The 22,828-nt window shown below is 39.1% G+C and overlaps 1 protein-coding gene across 1 annotated transcript; it reads right to left on the bottom strand.

Annotated features, from left to right (window-relative positions):
- Positions 1-16,417: 16,417 nt before the first annotated feature.
- Positions 16,418-20,667, bottom strand: LOC118280451 (piggyBac transposable element-derived protein 4). Its single transcript, XM_035600492.2, has 2 exons — positions 20,288-20,667; positions 16,418-19,959 (listed from the first exon to the last, which is right to left on the bottom strand). The coding sequence occupies exon 2, from the start codon at positions 19,957-19,959 to the stop codon at positions 17,587-17,589; it is 2,373 nt and encodes a 790-aa protein (XP_035456385.1). The 5' UTR covers positions 20,288-20,667; the 3' UTR covers positions 16,418-17,586.
- Between the last annotated feature and the right edge of the window lie 2,161 nt (positions 20,668-22,828).

Raw genomic sequence — 22,828 nt, 5'->3', positions numbered from 1 at the left:
ATTTCTTAAAAACTAATAATAATATCTGGTTCAAACCAATTTTCGTTGTTAGTTTCTATTGAAATCTACAGCATATATTTTTTTTAGTTTTCTCACTCTCTTATTTTAAAAGTTAGAGGGGGGAGGACACTCATTTTTCCACTTTGGAAGCGTCTAAATTTCAAACGATTGATTTTGACGAAAAACGGCTTTAGAAACCTTAACATCTTTTTTAAAGATCTATCCATAGACTCCAATCACGGCATTGTAAGCTGAAAAAAATATTTTTGTGATTCAGTTCCATGTATGGAGTGGCCCCCTTAAATTATTAAATTTATTAATTTTTATTCAAAATTCGAATAGCAATTACCGAAACACATCAACCTACAAAGTTTCAACTATGTTAGCCCAACAGTTTCGGAAATATAATGAAAATGGTTTGAAAAGTTGAAATGTTACCTGTACAAATGCGATGCGCACTGGTGAACGCAACCACTACCAGGTGCCAGATAGCCCGTATGATGTCTGGGAGAGTGAGAGACATACTATATCTAAAAACTGGCCTTCTTGAAATGCTCTCTCAAAAACGTTGCCAGCTCTTATACGATAACAAGAAGTGGCAAATCGGAAAAGGAAGACTTTGTTTTCGATCGGATACTGTGGACAGTGCTAGTGAATAACGATAAAAAACATTTGTTTGTGAAAACATTCTAATAATCAACATTTCGTTCCTACCCACCGAGTGATTAAAAACTTTTCAAAACTTTTCAAACAGCAACTAAACTGCTTATTAACACTGTCTATCAAATTAAAAGGGATTAAAACCGCCTTAAAAAATCAGTGTAATATAAAACTTATAAAAATAATATCATCCATTCATTAAATTGCAAATTGTAATTTATCACTGCAACAAGTGCTGCCATCTACCGTAGACCGCGCACACTTCTTACGGAAAACCAAGGACTGCATATCGGTATAAAATATTTAAATAGTACTAGTAAAATTTCACTACTCTTATTTATATACCGGCTTTTGAAGCATAATTTCGGTATCAGATATTAAAATTTGATTAGAAATATATGAGTACTCAAATGTATATACTGGACTAATTTCTGTTAAGATGTTTTCAGTACAACAATTATTTTACTCGACGAATTCCAACCACCGGAGCAGGCTGGATTTCGGAGCGGATACGGCACCATAGACCACATCCACACAGTGCGGCAGATTATACAGAAAACCGAAGAGTATAATCAGCCCCTGTGCCTAGCATTTGTGGACTATGAGAAGGCCTTTGACTCGATAGAAATCTGGTCTGTCCTGGAGTCCTTGCAGCGATGCCAGGTTGATTGGCGATACATCCAAGTGATGAGATGTCTTTACGAAGCCGCCACTATATCCGTCCAAGTACAGAATCAGCAAACACGTCCCATACCATTGCATCGTGGAGTGAGACAAGGGGACGTCATATCCCCGAAACTGTTCACTAATGCAATGGAGGATATGTTCAAGACGCTGCACTGGAAAGGACTTGGCATCAATATCAATGGCGAACACATCTCTCACTTGCGATTCGCAGATGATATCGTCATAATGGCAGAAACGCTGCAGGACCTACAAGGGATGCTGAACGACCTGGCTGACTCCTCTGCACGCATCGGCCTACGGATGAACTTGGACAAAACCAAGGTCATGTTCAATGAACATGATTCACGGAGCCGTCCTTGAAGTTGTTCAGAAATATGTCTACCTCGGGCAAACGTTGCAGTTAGGTAGAAACAACTTTGAGGGTGAGGTGAATAGGAGAATTCAGTTGGGTTGGGCAGCTTTCGGAAAACTCCGTCGAGTCTTCTCATCGTCAATCCCACAGTGCCTAAAGACGAAAGTCTTTAACCAGTGCGTCCTACCCGTAATGACATACGGTGCCGAAACGTGGACACTTACGGCTAGACTGGTCCACAAACTCAAAGTCGCTCAGCGGGCTATGGAAAGGGCTATGCTCGGTGTCTCTCTCCGGAATCGCATTCGAAACGAAGTGATTCGGCAGAGAACCAAGGTGATCGACATAACCCACTGGATCAGCAAGCTGAAGTGGCAGTGGGCCGGCCATATTAGCCGCAGGACCGACAACCGTTGGCGTAAGCGAGTCCTGGAGTGGAGACCGCGTCTCGGTAAACGTAGTGTAGGACGCCCCCAGGCGAGGTGGAGTGACGATCTGCGCAGGATGGCTGGCAGGAGCTGGATGCGAGTCGCTAGTGATAGAGCAAAGTGGCGAACAATTGGGGAGGCCTATGTCCAGCAGTGGACTGCTATAGGCTGATGATGATGATGATGATTATTTTAACCGATACTTTATTTCTGTACTGAAACACGAGGCGGCGCATGGCAGATGGACTGTATTGCACGAAGGAATAAGGGCAGGGTGCGGATAGGTGAGGGCAGATGAGCTAAACAATCGAGAATAACCGATAATTCATAAGAATATCTTTTTTTTTTTACATTTAATGGGTCGACGTTTGGCCGCTATCTCACCTGATGGTAAGTGATGATACGGCCTACGGTGGAGCACGTCTGCCCATAAGCAACCTATTCACTCGGGCCTTGAAGACACCCAAGTTATACCCATCAGGAAACACAGACTCCGGCAAGGAGTTCCACTCCCTAGCAGTTCGCACAAGGAAGCTTGAAGCGAAGCGCTTCGTGCGAGTGGGTGGGATATCTACCATGAAGCGGTGACGCCTCGCCGATTGTCTTGTGGTTCGATGATGAAAAGGACTAGGGGGAATCAAGTTGTGCAATTCCCCCGCACACTCTCCGAAATGTATCCGGTAAAAAACGGAAAGGCTTGCGACCTTGCGCCTGTGTTCAAGGCTTTGAAGCCGGGCCTCCACAAGCGCATCGTCATTGATGAGCCTCTTGGCACGCCTTTCAATGTGTTCGAGCGCATCCAGCTGGTATTTGGCCGAGCCGTCCCAAAGGTGAGAACAGTACTCCATACATGACCGAACCTGCGCTTGGTACAGGCTCAGCAGTTGTTTCGGTGTGAAGTACCGTCTCACCTTCGAGAGGATACCCAACTTCCTACCAGCCAGATGCGCCTTCGACTCTATATAAGAGCCGAAGTTAAGCGTTGGCGATAGAGTTACGCCCAGAAGCTCAAGACGATCCGCTACCGGGACGGACACATCTCGGAAAGTGGGAGCCAGCGGAAATTGACTCCGTTTGGCAGAGAATAGACACGCCTGGGTTTTGGTAGCGTTGAACTTGACCAAGTTGGCGTCACCCCAATCGGAGACCGCCTTCAAGGACGAGTTCAACCGTTCGACCATGGATTCTCTTAGAGACCGGATCTGTGTTCCGCTACTCCGCGCATCGGACACATACCTTTCAACAACTGTGCTGTCATCTGCATACCCAAAGATACCGGGCTTAAGCAGGTCGTTGATGTGCAGCAAAAAGAGCGTTGCTGAAAGTACTGACCCCTGAGGGACTCCGGCGTTGATGCCAAATTTAATTTCAACGAATATCACAGAATGATACAGATAAATTACCGCTACCCAAATCATCTGTTATATATGTACCAAAATCATACGATACAAGAATAATTAAGATACACGAATAATTTCTGTTTGAATATCTGTACGTTATTTTTGAATAAAATAATTTTTATATATACTTTTTTCTGTATGACGTCATGTCATACAGAAAAAAAGTACAGAAATTTATACCGGTATGCAGTCCCTGAAGAAAACCAATACAACGGTGTGAACTAGCGCTGCGGTCCGAAACGACAAGTACGAAGTAGTACATCAAAGAACCGCAAGAGGGCGGTAGTTGTACCAATACTGAAAACAAAATTATAAACATGGAAGAAATCCTAAGCACACTCAGAAAAATACAAAATGAACTGGACGAGCAAAAATCAATGATAGTAAAAAATGGGGAACTAGTTACGCAACAAGTGACTCAAAACATAAACTCGATTTTGGAAGAAAAGTTTAAAAATTTGGAAGGAAAATATGAAAATCTCAAAGAAAAAACAGAAAATCAAGAAAAAAGACTACATTTTATTGAGAAACAAGCTAGACAAAGAAACATTGTACTTTTCGGTTTGGAAGATACCGATACATCATATTCAAACTTAGAATCAAATAATAAGTAAGTATAAGTATATATACAGCGTGTAACAAAATACCCATATACATCAAGAAGCGCTGATAGTCCATTGAAATGTTACAATTTGAGGGCCGAATAATGCATTTTTTAGAGGACGCAATTTTATTTTTTGATCATGTAGGGGGGGTCAATAGAAGCTTAACTTGAAGTTTGTGGGGTCGCCACCCTTGTCCCCCGGCCGCCATCTCGGAAAAAGGGATGGAAACACTTTTTTTGCTATATCTCGGAAACTATGCATCGTAATAAAATTTTTAAAATCATAATTTGTAGAAAATTATTTTGCCTACAAATGTGTTTATATACCTTTTTGCCCTAAATTAACAATTAAAGAAGTTATAAGTAAAATAGTGAAAAATTTTTAATAAAATTTTCTCTTTTGCTCTATAACTTTTTTTAAACACTTTATAAATAAATGGCTTCAGACCAATCTTGTAGAATATTTTTCGAGAAAAAATTTTCCCTACAACTGTTTTCAATTTCATTCATTAGAAACTCAGTTACAGCGCTCCGAAGTTAACCGGGTTCGTCAAATTAGTCCAGTCAAACAAGCTTAAATTAGGTAAGAATCTCGGAATGCGAGATGACCAGCTGTAAGTTTGTATATACTTGTATATTGACCCCCTAAAACTTGTCTCAAAACCATGGTATATATGGTAGGGTGTAAGCAACTCTTAAAATTCAGGGTCAAAGGTCCCAAAAATCGTTTTGTCTAAATATCAACTTTTGTCTAAATTTTTTTTATATGGTGAACCGTTGTCGAGTTAGAGGGCGGAGAACGCACGGTCAATTTTCCACTTTGGAAGCGTCTATCTTTCAAACAATTGAATTTGACAAAAAATGGTTTGAGAAAGTATAACGTCATTTTTAATGTCCTATCCATAACCAACCATCACGGATAGGTTAGCTGAAAAAAAAATTCTGATGTGATGCAGTGACCGCGCGTTCTCCGCCCTCTATCTCGAAAACGGTTCACCGTATAAAAAAAATTTAGTCAAATTTGTAGAGAATTTTGTTTTCTACAATCTTATTATTGAATACAAATACCAAAAACTCATAGAAAATGAGATATTTCCAAAAAACCGCAAATAAACGATTTTTGGAACCTTTGACCCTAAATTTTAAGAGTTGCTTACACCCTACCATATATGCCAAATTCAAATTCAAATTCATTTATTCATTGTAGATCACAGGTAGGTACATAATACAGTTGGTATCATAATTTTTTTGAGTTCAGCTGTGTCCTGCCCATTGGGCGTACAATAGTAGGGTACAATATTAATTTTAATGATGTCAGTAAATCATAATAATCAGGAAATAATTAGAAAAATTACATAATATGTCAAATGATGCTTATGTCAAATGTATTGTTTCAAATTTAAATTATTCCAACAAGAATTTCAAAAAACAAATTATAAAACACCATAATCAGGCTCACGCCATGCAAATTTAAATGTAAATTATATAAACAAATAACGGTATACAGTATCTGCAACTATAACACGAAAACAAGAATATACTAATCAATACAATTTCAAGAAATGTCAAACTTACCTACAATAGTAACATTCATTATTTAGTTATTAATCTTAATCCTAATCGAAAAAATATATAATACGTCAAAAGAGCAGAAATAGTCAATTGAATTTTTTTTTTGTCACTACTGTCCTACAATTTATCATCAAGAAACTCTTTTACTGAATAATATGATTTGTCAATAAGTATTTTTTTAATTTGATTTTTAAAAATATTATTGTTTGTTATTTTGAGTAAGGAGTTAGGTAAATGGTTGTACACTCTAGGAATCATACAAAACACACTATTATTCAAAAGGCCAGTTCTGGTAGAAGTAAAACTTATCTTAAATTGGTACCTCTTGCTTTTTAGTTTGACAAAAAAGTTGCTGTTATTTCTGACAAACATAATCAGATCCAATATGTATAAACAGGGCAATGTTAAAACATTAATTTTAGGGAATATTGGTCTACAGCTTTCTGTTTGCGGCATCCTAAACATCGCTCTAACGCATTTCTTTTGTGCTCTGAATACAATTTCTTTATCTACAGAGTTGCCCCAGAACATAACACCATACATCAAAAGAGGGGTAACATACCCATGATAGGCTGTAAGAAGTGTGGGTGTATTAACAGTTTTTGACAACATGTAGATTGCGTACGAATATTGATTTAATTTTTTGCATAACATTTCTACGTGTGGTTTCCAATTTAACTGAGAATCGATGTCTACTCCCAAGAATCTTGTTACATTTACTTGTTCAATTTTTGTGTCTTCGTAACTTACATCCATTTCTTTTAAGATATCAACCCTGTTTCTAAACGTCATTAATTTTGTTTTACTTAAATTAATTTTTAAATTATTTGAAATCAGCCATTTAACGATATTGTTTAAGGTATTATTTATCTCTATTTCCATTTGGTCTTTGTCTCTTCCAGTAAATGTAATTGTACTATCGTCAGCAAATAATATAGTATTATTGAGCGTTACTCCGGGTAGGTCATTAATATACACTATAAATAACAACGGGCCCAATATACTACCTTGCGGCACCCCAAAATTATTATTTTTATACTTAGATTCGTAAGTCGTTAGCGTTTTAGTTGAAAAGTTAAGTCTTGTGATATGTGTTGACTGCTTTCGATTGCTGAGATAACTCTTTATCAGATCATAGACGTTTCCCCTAATTCCATAGGCATGTAACTTATTTAATAATATATTATGATCAACGTAGTCAAAAGCTTTTGTTAAATCCATGTATAGGGCACACGAATAGTTTTTTTTATCAAGATCCAGCATAATGTTACGTAAAAATGAAAATATTGCCATATTTATTCTTTTACCTTTCCTAAAACCTATTTGTTCCTTTGCAAGTAAATTATTAGCTTCGAAATAGTTATATATATTTTCGTGGATTACTTTTTCAAAAACCTTTGACAAAACTGGTACTAGCGCAATAGGTCTATAGCAAGTCATTTCGTCCACAAACTTCAAGTTAAGCTTCTATTGACCCCCCTACATGATCAAAAAATAAAATTGCGTCCTCTAAAAAATGTAAAGCTCATGTAACATTTCAATGGACTATGATGAATACAGGTTGAATAGAATCTCTACGCGAAGTTTCAGCTTGAAATACGTTTTTGAAAACTTTGTACCAAAATACTTGATATCGCATGGTTCTTGATTTCTATTCATAAAAACATGTCACAATACTACAGGGATCACTCGCGAATACTACGGAACATTTCTTCTGTCAATCTGATCGCCTAGTACCTGTCTACCCAATTTTGATTCCCGCGGCGGCGCGATTTGAAAAATTAATAACTTGGTACCATGAAAACATGCGTTTAAAAAACCCTTCCCGTATCGTTTGTTATGTTATCTAGAAACCGTGCAATTGATATGTATACCCCCTTTTTGTTACACGTTGTATATAGTATAAGTATTATCAACTTTATGACAAAATACTTTTCTGTTAAGTTGGATCGCAGAGACATACAAGAAATAAGAAAAATTGGAATAAAAGGGGAAAAACCTCGGCCAACTATCATTACTTTTTCTACACTTGGTACAAAGATAGAGATATTTAAAAAGAGAAGCACACTAAAAGATACCGCATACTACATTAAAGAAGATTATGTTGATGTCAAAAAACTTTCTTTTATTTCAACCTTTTCGATTATTTTATCGATTAGTAACTTTTTAAATCAGATGTTATTTATACAGTACTAGCAAACTCGGCGAACTCCGTTTCGCCACTAATCATTTTCCCTGATTTCCTGCTTTTCTATTAAATGTTTCCTTAATTTTCTTTGCTATAAACCTCACGGAGCCCGAGACCCTTCCAACGAATGCAAAACCTTGGAAATCGGTTCATACATTCTGTAGTTATAGTGTCAGAAAGGAAAACTCGACTTATTTTTATATTATTATAGATGAAAAAAAAACAAACGTCACACTAATGACTTATGCGTCACGTCAGACGTCGTTTGAACAGTCTGCTGTTTACTTCGATATTCCTGCCCGTCAAACCGGAGCCCCGGTAAACCCGCTAGGTAGTCCGCAGCTCCGGATTAGACATCAGCCCTACTGGGCCCCATCTGTGGTGGCCTGATGGCTCTTTGAGGCGCGCGCAGAACGCGACGCGCCGCGCCGCACGCACGGGTCTGGTTCTGGTCGGGCGGCGAGCTACCCTTGCTCACCGTCCGCAGAGCCGCACTTACGGTGGCCGGAGATCGTCGCGCGATCCCCGACGCCCGGAGTGTCTCTCGCGACGGCTGGGGCGTGAGGAGGTTCGTTCTCTCACGCGCCCCGCCTCCTCCTTAGCTAGCATGACTGCTTCGCAGAAGGAGGAGACGGCATCCCAGTCCCCCTCACTCCGCACCATGGCTTGTATCAGTGCCGGGCGCGAGAGGGCGCCGTCGACGACCACATCCCTGAGGACACGGCTGTGCTCTGCCCACGCAGGGCAGACCGCAAGCGAATGTTCCACCGTGTCCTCCGGGCGGTCTTCGCAGTGATGACACCCGGGCGTTTCCTCCCGCCCAATTAGAAACAGGAACCTACCGAAGCTTCCATGTCCGGTAAGCACCTGCGTCAGGCGGTAGGTGAGGACGCCGTGGCGCCTCTCTAGCCACTCCTCAAAGAGGGGACTTACCGCTGCAATGACAGCGAGCCCAGCCCTCGGTTGCGACAGTCGCTGCTGCCATTCCGCCATGAGATCGCGCCGGAGCTCATCCCGCCACGCACTAATCTGGCGCGGCAGTGGAGTTTCGCCCCGGCGACGCGCGTCGGCGCGCAAACTAAAGACGCGCGCGAGCACCTTCGCCTCCAAATCCCACGGCGGGAGTCCGGCAAGGAGGTTAGCCGCCTCTCCGGAGATCGTGCGATATCCGCGGATCACTCGAATGGCCATGACCCTCTGGGATGTGAGCAGCGCCCGAGCTGGCCGCCGAATCAGGTTCGGCGCCCACACGGGGACTTCGTAGAGGGCCATGGACCGCACGATCCCCGCGTACAACCTCCGGCAGGAGGCATTTGGCCCCCTGAGGTTGGGCAGGAGCCGCTTAAGCGCAGCCCCCGTCCGTTCCAACTTAGGAGCCAAACGTCGGAAATGCAAAAGTTGCAAGCTAGCAAGAAAAGTAAGACACAGACATCAATTCGTCGATCGTCAAGCATATCAGAAAGTACCGTGAAACCAGGCATGCTTAACTTTCTAACAAGCAAGACTTCTAACACCGCAGCAATTACTCAAGAAAACAAAACCACAAATAATTAATTAGCAAAGTCAAAGTCAAGACAGTTATTTCAATTAATACCAAATAAGGCACTTTTGAAACGTCAAATTGAATTGTCCGTCAGTCTGTCTGTCAGTGAAGCTAGGCGCTCGTTCCAAAGTGTTGCTTCGAATGGAGAAGAACGAGCAAGAAACTCCATCGTTACTCTTTTTTAAAAAATGTTTTTTACAATATCTCTGATACATTATTTGATCATTTACGGCATTTACCTATTGTATATACAACGTGTAACAAAATACCCATATACATCAAGAAGCCCTGATGAATACAGGTTGAATAGAATCTCTACACAAAGTTTCAGCTTAAAATACGTTTTAAAAATTTAGTACCAAATACTTATATCGCATAGTTCTTGATTTCAAATCATATAAACGTGTCACAACACTACAGGGATCACTAATATTACGAAACATTTCTTCTGTCAATCTGATCGCCTAGTACCTGTCTACCTAATTTTGATTCGCGCGCCGGCGCAATTTGAAAAATTCATAACTTGGTACCATGAAAACATGAGTTTAAAAAACCCTTCCCGTATCGTTTGTTATGCTATCTAGAAACCGTGCAATTGATATGTATACCCCCTTTTTGTTACACGTTGTGTATGTAGGAACAATGTAACGACAATACGACGTCAAAACTATGGGACAATAAAACCAATTTGTAAAGAATATAAAATAAAATAGCGGGTTGTTTCAAACATAGTGCCCACATATGTACACTTACAATTTTGAAATAATGCTTCTATACAAATAAAAAATAATCTTTAATTTAATTTTTCAAATCAAAAAAATAACTGCTTGATGCCACAGGATCCCTAGACTACATTGGAATAAATTAATACTTTAAGTTAACGTGTAACTAGTGATCGTATTAGAGCATTGTCTAGTGTGAGCGAGTGTCCAGTGGAGCCGGACCAACATGCTGCCACGCATTTTTATCTTCAATATAATCTGACAGTTTATAATATGCCTGTTTACACAGTTCACGCTTTATACAAGATTAAATTTTTTTCTCGTTCAGATTCAGTATGGTAGTTGATCATGCACTACGACGTCCCGTACTACACTACGCTAACATTAGTTAGACGTGTATAAGATGTAACATTTTTTTGATGAATTACGTTTATATACGGTAGTTTATTATAACATTTAACACAAAATCCCATGAAGGATTTTCTTTGGACAATCGGAATTGCGGTATAGCAAACTTATTTTTACCTCTCCTATTAAAATTGTGTTCTTTTTTCAAACAATTGTTGATTTTATCTCACGTACATAATATTTTCGTAAATTAATTGAGAAGGCACTGTAAGAATATTTATAGTTTTAAACAGTTCTCTCAAAGATTCGCGACGGGGCAAGTTATATATTGCTCGAATAGCTCGCTTTTGCAAAGTAAAAATTGATTCTACATCCGCGACTCCCCCCACAGCAAAATGCCGTAAGACATTATGCTGTGAAAATAACTAAAATAAACAAGGCTTGCCTTACCTATGTCCGTTAGCTGCCTAATCTGTCTAACTGCATAAGCATATATGGGGCCCCCATTGTAATCTGTCATCTAATGTGATACCCAAAAATATAGTCTCCTTAACAAATTCCAACTTTTGTCCATTCAAATCAACACAACATTCGTTATTTTGTACGTTTGGCAAGTAAAATTTAATACATTTGGTTTTTTTCTCATTAAGCGTCAAGTTATTAATAGTAAACTAGTCATAGACTCGAAGAATGGAGCTGTTAACGTCTTCAAAATTATTCGTACGTCGACCTATTTTAAAAATCAGTGATGTATCATCCGCAAATAGCAACATTTTTGGTTCATTTTCGAATATAAGTGGCAAATCCTTAATGTACACTAAAAAGAGGAAAGGACCCAATATTGAACCTTGAGGAACGCCCATTTTTATCTCAGACCCCTGTGAATTAATACCGTTAATATGAACTTTTAGCTGCCTATCCCTTAAATATGATTTCAATAGACGGAGCGCAGTGTTTCTAATCCCGTAATGATCTAATTTTAGCAAAAGTGTCTCATGATCAACGCAATCAAATGCTTTTGAGAGGTCACAAAAAACACCTATGGCATCCTGTGCTTCCTCCCAGGCACCAAATATTTCTTTCATTAAAGTAACACCGGCGTCAGTTGTACAACGACCTTTAGTGAAACCATACTGCTGATGGTGGAAGATGGAGTTTTTATTAAAATGATGAAGCATCTGAGACAGTATCAACTTTTCAAACACTTTGCTGAGGACCGGCAAAACAGATACAGGCCTATGATTATTGGGTTCGTTGGTGTCGCCACTTTTAAATAGTGGGATAACTTTGCTATATTTTATAAGGTCAGGGAAGACACCGTCATCTATATTTTTATTGATATGACGCTATAGTTTGGATAATTGTTTTGCAGACTTTTACCGACAATCCCCAAAGATCTTCAGTTGATTTTATTTTAATTTCTTTAAAGATTTTTACGATCTCTAGAGGATTCGTTTATTGAAAACTAAAGTCATGTTGACATGATTTTACATTTTTTTAAGCAAACTAGCTGAGAGTGTGGCTGAAGAATTTAAATGTTTAGTTATTTTAATAGGAATATTAGTAAAAAAATTTTCAAACTCTTGAGCTACATCACATTTTGAAGAAATTTGTCAATTTTCAGTCCTTAATTTAATTTCCCAATTATGTATTTTTTCCTACCGGTTTCATTTTGTATTATTTTCCAAGTTGTCTTTATTTTGTCATCAGCTGATTTTATTTTATTGCTGATATAAAGACGTTTTGCGGCTTTGCACACTAATCTAAAAGTCTTTGAGTACGAAGTTACGTATTGTTGAAATTGGGGGTCGTTATTATATGGTTTCATGCCATAAAGCTCAAAAAGTTTATCTTTGCTCTTCCGAATACCTACAGTAGCCCAATCGCTAAATATAAATTTGGTATGAATATCTTTAAGATATGAATAGCAATTAATGAACCCCTCGCACACAAAAAATTTACGCAATATTCAAACAAGAAATACATCCCATCTTCCAAGCCGGTTGGTCTCCGTGGAAGATCAAGACCAAAACCCTCTAAAGGATAAAGAAACAAACCCTGAGAGAAACCTACCCATAAAACTTTACATATTGACATACAATGTCAGATCCCTCTCATCGTATGAACGTTTAATTGAACTCACTGAAACACTGAAAGAAGTAAAGTACGATATTGTAGGAATAGCAGAAACAAGACGCAGCCGCTCAAAAATAGAAGAATACGATGACTTTGTACTATGTCACACAGGAAGTACACCAGGAATGTATGGAGTAGGTTTCCTCATCAAGAAAATCTACAAAAACTACATTGAAAGCTTTGTCGGTCTCACAGAAAGAGTAGCTTGACTAAACTTAAATTTCGATGGAACTCGGCTATCAATCATACAAGTGTACCCACAGAGCAAGCAAGCGAAGAAGAAATCAACTCTATCTACACCACATTAAATGAGGCATTAGGGCTGGTACAAAAGGACTTTATACTTATGGGAGACCTAAACGCAAAAATCGGCAAACCCAAAAAAGAAGAATACCTAATCATGAAACCTAATGGCTTCGGTAAAAGAAATGCAAGAGGCCAAAAATTTATTGATTTCGCCATAGAACACAAAATTGCAGTTACTAACACATTCTTTAAGGAAAAAAAAAACAAAAAATAAATGGACATGGATCTCTCCAGACAAGAAATATAAAAATGAAATTGGGCTTGACTTTTTTTTTTATTTATTATTTATAAGTTAATACCTATGTCTGGTGGCCCGGCGGCTCAAAACACCTCCTTCTCATGTTTGAGGGTTTGAAACCTACCAATAGCAAGTACCAATGTGACTTTTTTCAAGTTATATGTACTTTTTATTATTGTTAAAACACCACTGAAGGAAGACATCGTGAGCAAACCTGGGCTTATAATTTCTAATTATAATTTTGAAAACGCCAACCCTCAGAGCAAACGTGGTTCTGGTGATTAATGCTCAAACCTTCGCCGTGTGAGAAGAAGCTTATACCATACAAAACATAAATAACTATAGCAATCAGGAATAATGTAACTTTCTAACAGTGAAGAATTTTTTAGGATTGGATCATTAGTTCCAGAGATTACCCATTACATACAAACTTATAAACATTACCTCTTTATAATATTAGTATAGATAACAAATACCGACTTACCACTAATACAAGTAGCACCGTAGAAACCTTCATGGTGATTCTATGTCCCACCATCGGTACCAAAGGCTTATATACCAAGTCATAGTAAATAACTGCATTCAAAACCTATAGCTACTTATGACAAACAAAAACACATTTGCACATGTTTTTATATAACAATAAGCGGCCCTTTTATTTATTTGTGTGGCATATAATAATTAATTAGAAAAACAATGTTTTTTGACGTCAATTAGGTATTAAAGTCATGACTTTCTCCGTAATAGGTGACAAAGGACGTGGCCTTTAATCCTCGAAGGGGTAGGCAGAGGTGCACATTATGGCACATAATGCTAATGTACACCCACATTTCACAATTTATGTTGTAAGTCCCATGTAATAGGTGGTGAGCCTATTGCCATATACTGAGCACATTTCCAGATTCTGTGCTACCACTGAGAAATTTTCGAAAAATCGAAAAAAGCCATACTTCGCCCGACTCGGGAATCGAACCCGAGACCCCTTGCCCGGCAGTCGCACTCGCAACCACTCGGCCAACGAGGCAGTGCTCATTATTTTCTTGTTTTTAAAAACATTGCCCCACATTAGTATTTTCTCCTGTGTAGTGGGTGCGTTTACAAACATATAAGTTCACATGCACATGCACACAGACACGAAACAACAATTTGTGGCTCACACAAAGAGTTGCCCCGTGCGGGAATCGAATCCGCTACACGTTACACGGCAGCTAGTTGCCCAGCTCTAATCGTGCAGTTATGTACGTAGATGAGTAATACTAAGTGTGGCGAGCCATGCTTCGGCACGGATACGGAATGATACCACGGCCTCAGAGAAAATCGACGAGAAACCACGCTTACGTTGTGTGAGCGAGGTTACCGGAGGCCCAATTACCCCTTTTCTTAATCCCCGATTCCCCAACCCTTAAATTCCCAACCTTCAAAAGGCCAGCAACGCACTTGTGACGCCTGTTTTGGATGTCCATGGGCAGCGGCGATTGCTCACCATCAGGTGATCCGTCTGTTGGTTTACCGGCTTATACCATAAAGAGAAACTACTGTCGCGTCTTGCATTCTATGTCCACGTATCATTATTATGCTGAAATCATCATACTGTAATCTCTAATCTCCAGAACGCCACCAAACTTGTAGATAACTAACTCCCTTGGTCGAAACGGGATATTTACCATGTTTATTTGTGTCTATGAGTTTCCGATATTTCGGCACTGTTGCAAGCGCCATGATCACGGATGAACGTAAATATCCCGTTTCAAGTTCTAATATTAGTGTTAGTGACCATGTCAGTTTAAAAACTTAAGTCCCTTGGTGTGCCAGGTGTCCATGGGCGTCACTGATCGCTTACCATCAGGTGAGCCGTCTGCTCATCTGCTAATATTTAATGCACTTATAGACATTGTATAAATAGAATTCCAGACATGGAAATACTCAATAATCTTTTATGGGAGTCGGGAATGGTACCCATAACCTCATGCTTGCCTGTAGTAGCTTAGCCACTCTGCAGGCGGGCTGGTAGGACATAGCAATTCAAAATTTCAGGTGACAGTGCTACTTCCAAACCCAATGTTCACTTCCTCGGGTACCTATATGACACCCGCAGAAAGACTAGCAGTGGTATAAAAACATACTCTGCGTTAATGAAGGTAGTAATTACCACACTAATATTGAAATGTGAAAGTTTGTTTGTTTGAATGTTTGTCCATCAATTACACTGAAACTACTGAACGGATATTTGATGAAATTTGGTATACAGACAGGGTATGAGCTGACTTGGGTGATATGATATATATCCCACGAAAACGCGGGCGAAGCCCTGTGATAAGTCTGACGTTTAATCTAAATTGCTAAGTAAAATGCTGGAGACTGTGATCAACTCTTTTATAGATCAGAGAGAAATAAATATGAAGCGATTAGCAACGTCAGCTGTCCACCTCCGGTTACTGGTGACGTTAGCAGAGGTTTTTTTTAAGGGGTAATATCATCCAATACCTTCTCCCGCCTTTAACACGTTCGCGGACACTCGACCGGATTTTGCAATGCTTCTTTGACACTTAATTTTTGTATGGAATGCTATAGGCGCACCGTCACTGATAAAAATAATTAATTACATACATAAAGTCACAACTGCTATAGCCTTCGCCTGCTTTAGCCGTTTCATCCCCGGTAAATAGATTATAACTGTATACATTGGACGCACCGGCTATAGCATTGGACTGCTAAAGCAGGGGTGTCACTGATGAACAGTTTGTACTACATAGACAGGACGCACCGGCTATAGCATTGGACTGCTATAACAGAGGTGTCGGGGACGAGAAGTTTGTACTACATAGACAGGACACACCGGCTATAGCATTCGCCTGCTATAGCAGCGATGTCAATGGTTAATAGTTTTTAGTACATAGATAGGACGCGCCGGTTATAGCATTCGACTGCTATAGCAGGGCTGTCACTGGTGTATAGATATTACTATACAAATAGGACACAACGGTTGTAGCCTTCGGCTGCTATAACCGCTGTGTCACTGCGGAAACGTATTTATACTAAATTAAAAGGACGCAGCGGCTACGGCCTTCACCTGCTGTAGCTGATGTGTTACTGGTGAATACTTATATTGGTTTGGTTGGGTCTGGGAAAGTCACAACGAAAAGACAATATTACACTAATTAAATTATTTATTTTTATGGTAAGGAAGCATACATAGCGCCAACAACAAAGTGTTGAAGGTGTGTGTTTAACACGTTCGCGGACACTCGACCGGATTTTGCAATGCTTCTTTGACACTTAATTTTTGTATGGAATGCTATAGGCGCACCGTCACTGATAAAAATAATTAATTACATACATAAAGTCACAACTGCTATAGCCTTCGCCTGCTTTAGCCGTTTCATCCCCGGTAAATAGATTATAACTGTATACATTGGACGCACCGGCTATAGCATTGGACTGCTAAAGCAGGGGTGTCACTGATGAACAGTTTGTACTACATAGACAGGACGCACCGGCTATAGCATTGGACTGCTATAACAGAGGTGTCGGGGACGAGAAGTTTGTACTACATAGACAGGACACACCGGCTATAGCATTCGCCTGCTATAGCAGCGATGTCAATGGTTAATAGTTTTTAGTACATAGATAGGACGCGCCGGTTATAGCATTCGACTGCTATAGCAGGGCTGTCACTGGTGTATAGATATTACTATACAAATAGGACACAACGGTTGTAGCCTTCGGCTGCTATAACCGCTGTGTCACTGCGGAAACGTATTTATACTAAATTAAAAGGACGCAGCGGCTACGGCCTTCACCTGCTGTAGCTGATGTGTTACTGGTGAATACTTATATTGGTTTGGTTGGGTCTGGGAAAGTCACAACGAAAAGACAATATTACACTAATTAAATTATTTATTTTTATGGTAAGGAAGCATACATAGCGCCAACAACAAAGTGTTGAAGGTGTGTGTTTAAACATAACAAAAAATCTTAAATTTTTCTTAATTATTTTAATTAAATCACAGTATATAGACATCTTGTTTAAAACAAGTTGTATACCTACCTATTTCAACACATTTTATTATTTTACTTTTGTGATAGCTCGTTCTTGAGACAAAATAATATAACAAAAAATAAATGAACATACTTCTAACCAGAACATAACATTTCTCCTTATTTTAATTATTATATCTAGAATAAAAACTAGATCAGACTTAAGTTAATCACAGTACTGTCGGTAATCAAATAGTATCATCAATAAAAAAAATAACTTTATGTCAGACTTAAATCTAATCAGACTAAATTAACTTTATACTCTGCATTGCCAAGAATTATAATTAAATTTTTAGTCACAGCACAATAGCATTAATAAAATATAAATATAATAAAAATCGTTACCTAAATATTATAATCTATACTATAATAAATCAGTCAATATTGCTTGGCAATGCCATTGCTCAAAACATCCAGGACATAAAGGTGGTTTACTGGTGCATCCTTTGCACCGATAACTTGTTTCCTTTTTAATTTTATTTTTTGCACATAGGCGGCATTTTAAAAAAGCTTTGTTACGTTTGCAGTTTTCTGTTTTTGGTATCGGTTCAGGCCAGTGTGTGTTTAACAGTTGCGAAGACGCGCCTTCTTGGGAACTGCCCTGATTACTATTTGGTAGAGTCATTCCTGAATTATTTGAAGTTCTCGGGTTTGTTGGCTTTCTAGAAGAAATAATGTTGGAGCAAGTCAAGTTGTCAAATCCTAATAAATATCTAATGATATGTTCTCTGAAGCCCAACATAGTTTCTTTTTCGTTGCAATGTTTACGGAATATATAATAGGCATTCCATATGCCCATGTCAAAAATATGGAAAAATACTTTTTTGTACCACCTCACTGTCTTTTTCGGGGTTGAATAGTAGGCCAACATCTGATCTGAAAGGTCTATCCCAGACATATATTTATTGTACATTTCGACCTCCTTTGGCTTGGTTATTTGCTTGCCAAATCTGTTCCGTGTTGTGACCATGCGTGGGTGGTGTTGTGTTGTGATCATGGTCACAATTCGTTTGTCTTTCCAAGCTGAAACGTACACCTTTCCTTTCCTGGTCCATACATGCTCACCTTTCTTAAGTACTTTGCGAATAACATCTTTTGGATTGTCTTTTCTATCTTTCCTTAAAGTGCCTGTAGTATGCGTCATGCAACTTAAAAGTTTGTCGGATAAGGCCACGCTATTATAATAATTGTCCATATAAAGCTCGTGACCCAGGTATAAATAAGGCTGCATCAGATTCAAAACAAGCTTTTCAGTCTTTGATTTTGAACTAGTTTCAGTGTCTATGTCAATACTAGTTTCAGTTTTACCCTGGTAAATTTTAAAATTTAAAATGTAGCCATCACTAGATGTTAGTATGTAAAATTTTACTCCATATTTTGCTTTCTTTGATTTAATATACTGTCTGAAAGACAATCGACCGCGAAATAATAACATAGATTCATCTAGAGAAAGCTGTTTATGTGGCTTGTATAAACTCTGAAAAATAGTAATCATGTGATTAGCGAAGTCTAAGACCTTGTTTATGCCTTTAGCATTCCCTTCGTAAACACACAAGCATCTCAACAACTGTTCAAATCGTCTTCCTGACATACAGTGATTGAATATGGGATGGTAATATAATGGATCACTGAATGTGAATAGTTTTCGAATATTTGGTGTTTCGACATGAGACTGTAAAATACATAAGCCCAGAAATCGCTTCATTTCTCCAATGGAAGTAGGATTAAAAGTTCTTTTTCGGCTGTGTCTTGTGTGTGGTCTATTCATATTGCATAATGCAGCCCCGTACTTGTTAGTGCGTTCAACAAGTTGCTCTATTGTAGACAGAGGGAAAAAACGATTAAATATTTCAATTGGCGACGTATTCGCATCAACATAGAACTGAGGTCCAACAGAGCCGTCGTTAAATTCAAACTCTGGTATAGGAGCAGTGGATGTTTGCCATTCTTCGTCTGTGATACGTGGTGACCTAGGACGATGATGAGATACACTAGGTACGTTTAAAAAAGAAGATGTACTAGGCTGCTGATAATCTAGAGGTGTCATAGGTTGCTGCTGATTGTCAACCACTTGCGATCTTGGAACTTGTTCTGTAGCATCGGTATTTGGATAAGATACTGAACCTTCACTGTCCAGCCAGTCAATCTCTTGTATGAGCGTTTGTGATTCCATTGATCTGGGTGGTGTGGTATCGGAATTAAACGAACACATGTTAATAATGTCTAGTGACTGGATTGCCTTATCTACATTTTCCATATTGACTGGGGGCGATACAGCCATTGAATCTGCTGACTCAACTGAAGCAGGAACACGAACATGAATTCCCAGTTCTTTTAACGTTATTGGGGAATCGACTAAAGGCACTTGTTGTTGTTGAACATGGACGCTCTCACCTTCTAAGGTATGTGGAGTATCTATAGAAAACACCTTATTGTGTTTCGACTTAGGTATTAAATTTAGCTTACCATTATCCTCTTCCGAGTCAGATATGTGAGTTGTGGACGATAAGCTGTCTTCATTGGGTATGTAAGTCGTGTCTGAACCATCACAATCCTTATAGGGATCCTGTTCCGACTCACTTGACAATGATTCGCTATCGCTTGAAGTTTCGGGTTTTTCTGAATCAGCAGACAACTCATCTGTGTCCACATCATTGAATAATTTCATAATTCGTTCATTTTCTTTTTCGCATGGGTCATTTTTTCGTTTATTTCCATTTAGTCCTTGTCTCGACATCTGAAAAGTATAATTTAACACTCAAATATGGTACCTAAACATAATTATATGAATGAAAAAGCAGTGTATCAGTAGTAAATCACCTTTAATAGCAATTAAACCCAGGTTTAATAGCTATCCCACAACCATCACACAAAACATTGTCGTTAAATAAGCTTGATCAACCTTATTTTAGTAGGTCAAAACTATGCACAAATACCTACACCAGAATGTAGAAATTCGTAGAAATATTGTATCATAATGTTTGTTTATATTGTCATTATCATAATATCATTAAATTCCATTGAAATATTTGTCTTATTTAGTCAGAAAAATCAAATAAACTCACCGTTGCGGCACAACAAAAATCACGTGCGAAAAACGTCACAACACTCCCGCTCCGCGGGGCACTCGCCGGCCAACACTGAACTGACTGAACCAATCGCCATACAATTCTCGCTGCTATGACCGACGCGTCAGTGTGCGTGCGCACACAAATAGCGACAAGTAGCGACACGTTTGACGGCGTAAAAAGTGATGTTATATGACACCTAGCGATTTGAAACTTTTAGTTTGGGGGCACTTAATATCGAAATATAGGATAACAGTATAGAAAATCGTCTGCTAAAGCCGTTATGCCACTTGAGCGCGCAAAAAATACGGCTATAGCCGGCGCGTCACCCTGAGTAAACTACTGATTACTGCTATAACCGTCGCGTCCGCGAACGTGTTAACGAGGCGAGAGGGAGTGCCAAACTAGAGTACTGACAGAATACTGACTAAAAACCACCCCGTTCCTACTCCAGCTTGCCCCGGTAACTCGCTAATTAGTCCGTAGCTCCGGATTGGACATCAACTCTATTGGGCCCCATCTGTAGAGGTCTGATGACTCTTTGAGGCGCGGTTGGCGGGCGGCGGGTGGGTCCACCCGTTCTGGCGAGCTACCCTTGCTTGCCTCCCGCAGACCGCCAACGGGCTAAATTTCTATTAGGGAAAGTGAGAAAGAAATAATTAAATGCGCATTACCTGGCATTCTGTCTACTCTCATACGTATTAAACATCCATTGTACTCTCAATGATTTATTACGTTACAAATATTATTATTTGCACACAAAGAATTATATATTATACAGCCTTACAGTTGGAAAGTTAGTTTATTAAGCAGCTGTGTCAATATTGATTATCATTGCTATGTATCGGTGTAATATGCAGTCCGTGGCCACATTAGTAGACGCACTCTTGTTTTTATGTTCAATTTAAAACATTTTAGGGAACAGAGAGCAAAGTTCCCTAAGAAAAGGAGGATCCTCCAACCAGGCGAGGTGGTCGTGTCTGGCGGGCTTCGGGCTTTCTGCCCAACTGTTGTTCGTTGGGATTTTCTATCCATGTTTATTCGCATGTAAACTTCATATGTGCGATGTAGGATTTATGACGTCATCCGTTGATTTACTCGTCGATAGTCTATGTGCGACTTCTGTCATGTGTCGCTACACTGTATATAGATGAGTATACTGACTGTTTATATTCAGTACATATGGTATAAGCAATCACCGCCGCCCATGGACACCCGAAACACCACAGACGTTACAAATGCGTTGCCGGCTTTTTGGGTTTCTTTTTTTTTAATAGGGGAAATCATCTAATAACTTCTCCTGCCTTGGGCGAGGCGAGAGGGAGTGTCAGACTCTTACTGACTAAAACCATCCCGTTCCTACTCCTGTTTTTCGAGCCGGAGCCCCGGTAAACCCGCTAGGTAGTCGTAGGCGAGAGAAGTCATTGAATGATAAACGCCGATAGGGACATCTAAACATCTTATTAATTGCCTGCTAAAAATGTTTGGTGCGTCTAATAATATGGCCAGACACTATACTCATGTTTTGTTATTTATATTAATTGCGAGACAATGAACTCACTTTTGACATGTTAAAAGTTATTAATGTCAGAACGGTTAAGCTATTCTGTAATTGGAAACCATATGTATAACCCTATACATGTAATTGGAAGCCTATTACCGTACACACACACAATGGCACTTGGCACAATTCGAGACTCCGTGCTACTACTGAAAAATATACGTAAAACCGAAAAATGCCCCATAATGCTTTGCCCGATCCGGGATTCGAACCCGAGATCCCTTGACCGGCAGTCGCACTAGCGACCACTCGACCAACGAGGCAGTCGGCTTGGAACTTGGCTTCGGAACCCTAAAAAAGGTATCAGGCAAATAAAATAAGAGAAATTTTCGAAAAACTGAAAAAAGCCTAGTAATACTTCGCCAGACCCGGGAATCGAACCCGAGACCGCAAGTGCGACTGCCAGGCAAAGGGTCTCAGGTTCGATTCCCGGGTCGGGCGAAATGCTTAATACTTATGTTATTTTAAACAGGGGTAAGTAGAGATGTATGTATCTATATATTAATACGTGATGCAAAAACTTTGGACCCCTTTTTACGAAAATTACGTGGACGTCGGAGCATAAAATTTGGTACTTTTATAGTTTATGTGTAGGAGAAGTGCAGAACGCTAATATTTTTCAAAAATAATGCTTATAAAGTACATTAAATCAATAAATAAAACATTACACACACTACTATGCATAGTATCTGATCCTATTTGACAAAACGTCAAAATCGACAGACATTGCGATGATATTCTCACGTCTCATATGAATAGAGTTTTCCTGTTCATGATGCGCCGGAATATATTAATTTGAATTTTACAAAACTAATAGCAATTCATTAAATAAAAATTATCCTTGAACGTATGTTAAGTGGTATTGTAAATTAAATCGTATATGGTCGAATTTCGACCACTAGGCGACCACTAGTTGTGATAATTCGGTGTCATGGAAGAAATGTATTGTATATAATATGTATTAGGTGTTCTAAAAT

Source organism: Spodoptera frugiperda, chromosome 21 (assembly GCF_023101765.2).
Source record: "Spodoptera frugiperda isolate SF20-4 chromosome 21, AGI-APGP_CSIRO_Sfru_2.0, whole genome shotgun sequence".
Lineage (NCBI taxonomy): Eukaryota > Metazoa > Arthropoda > Insecta > Lepidoptera > Noctuidae > Spodoptera > Spodoptera frugiperda.
Note: the sequence above shows the minus strand (reverse complement) of the source record. Positions and strands in the feature narration are given on the sequence as shown.

Bases quoted from the DNA above. Each gene is read 5' to 3' on its own strand.
- LOC118280451 (XM_035600492.2), bottom strand. From the start codon at position 19,959: ATGTCGAGACAAGGACTAAATGGAAATAAACGAAAAAATGACCCATGC.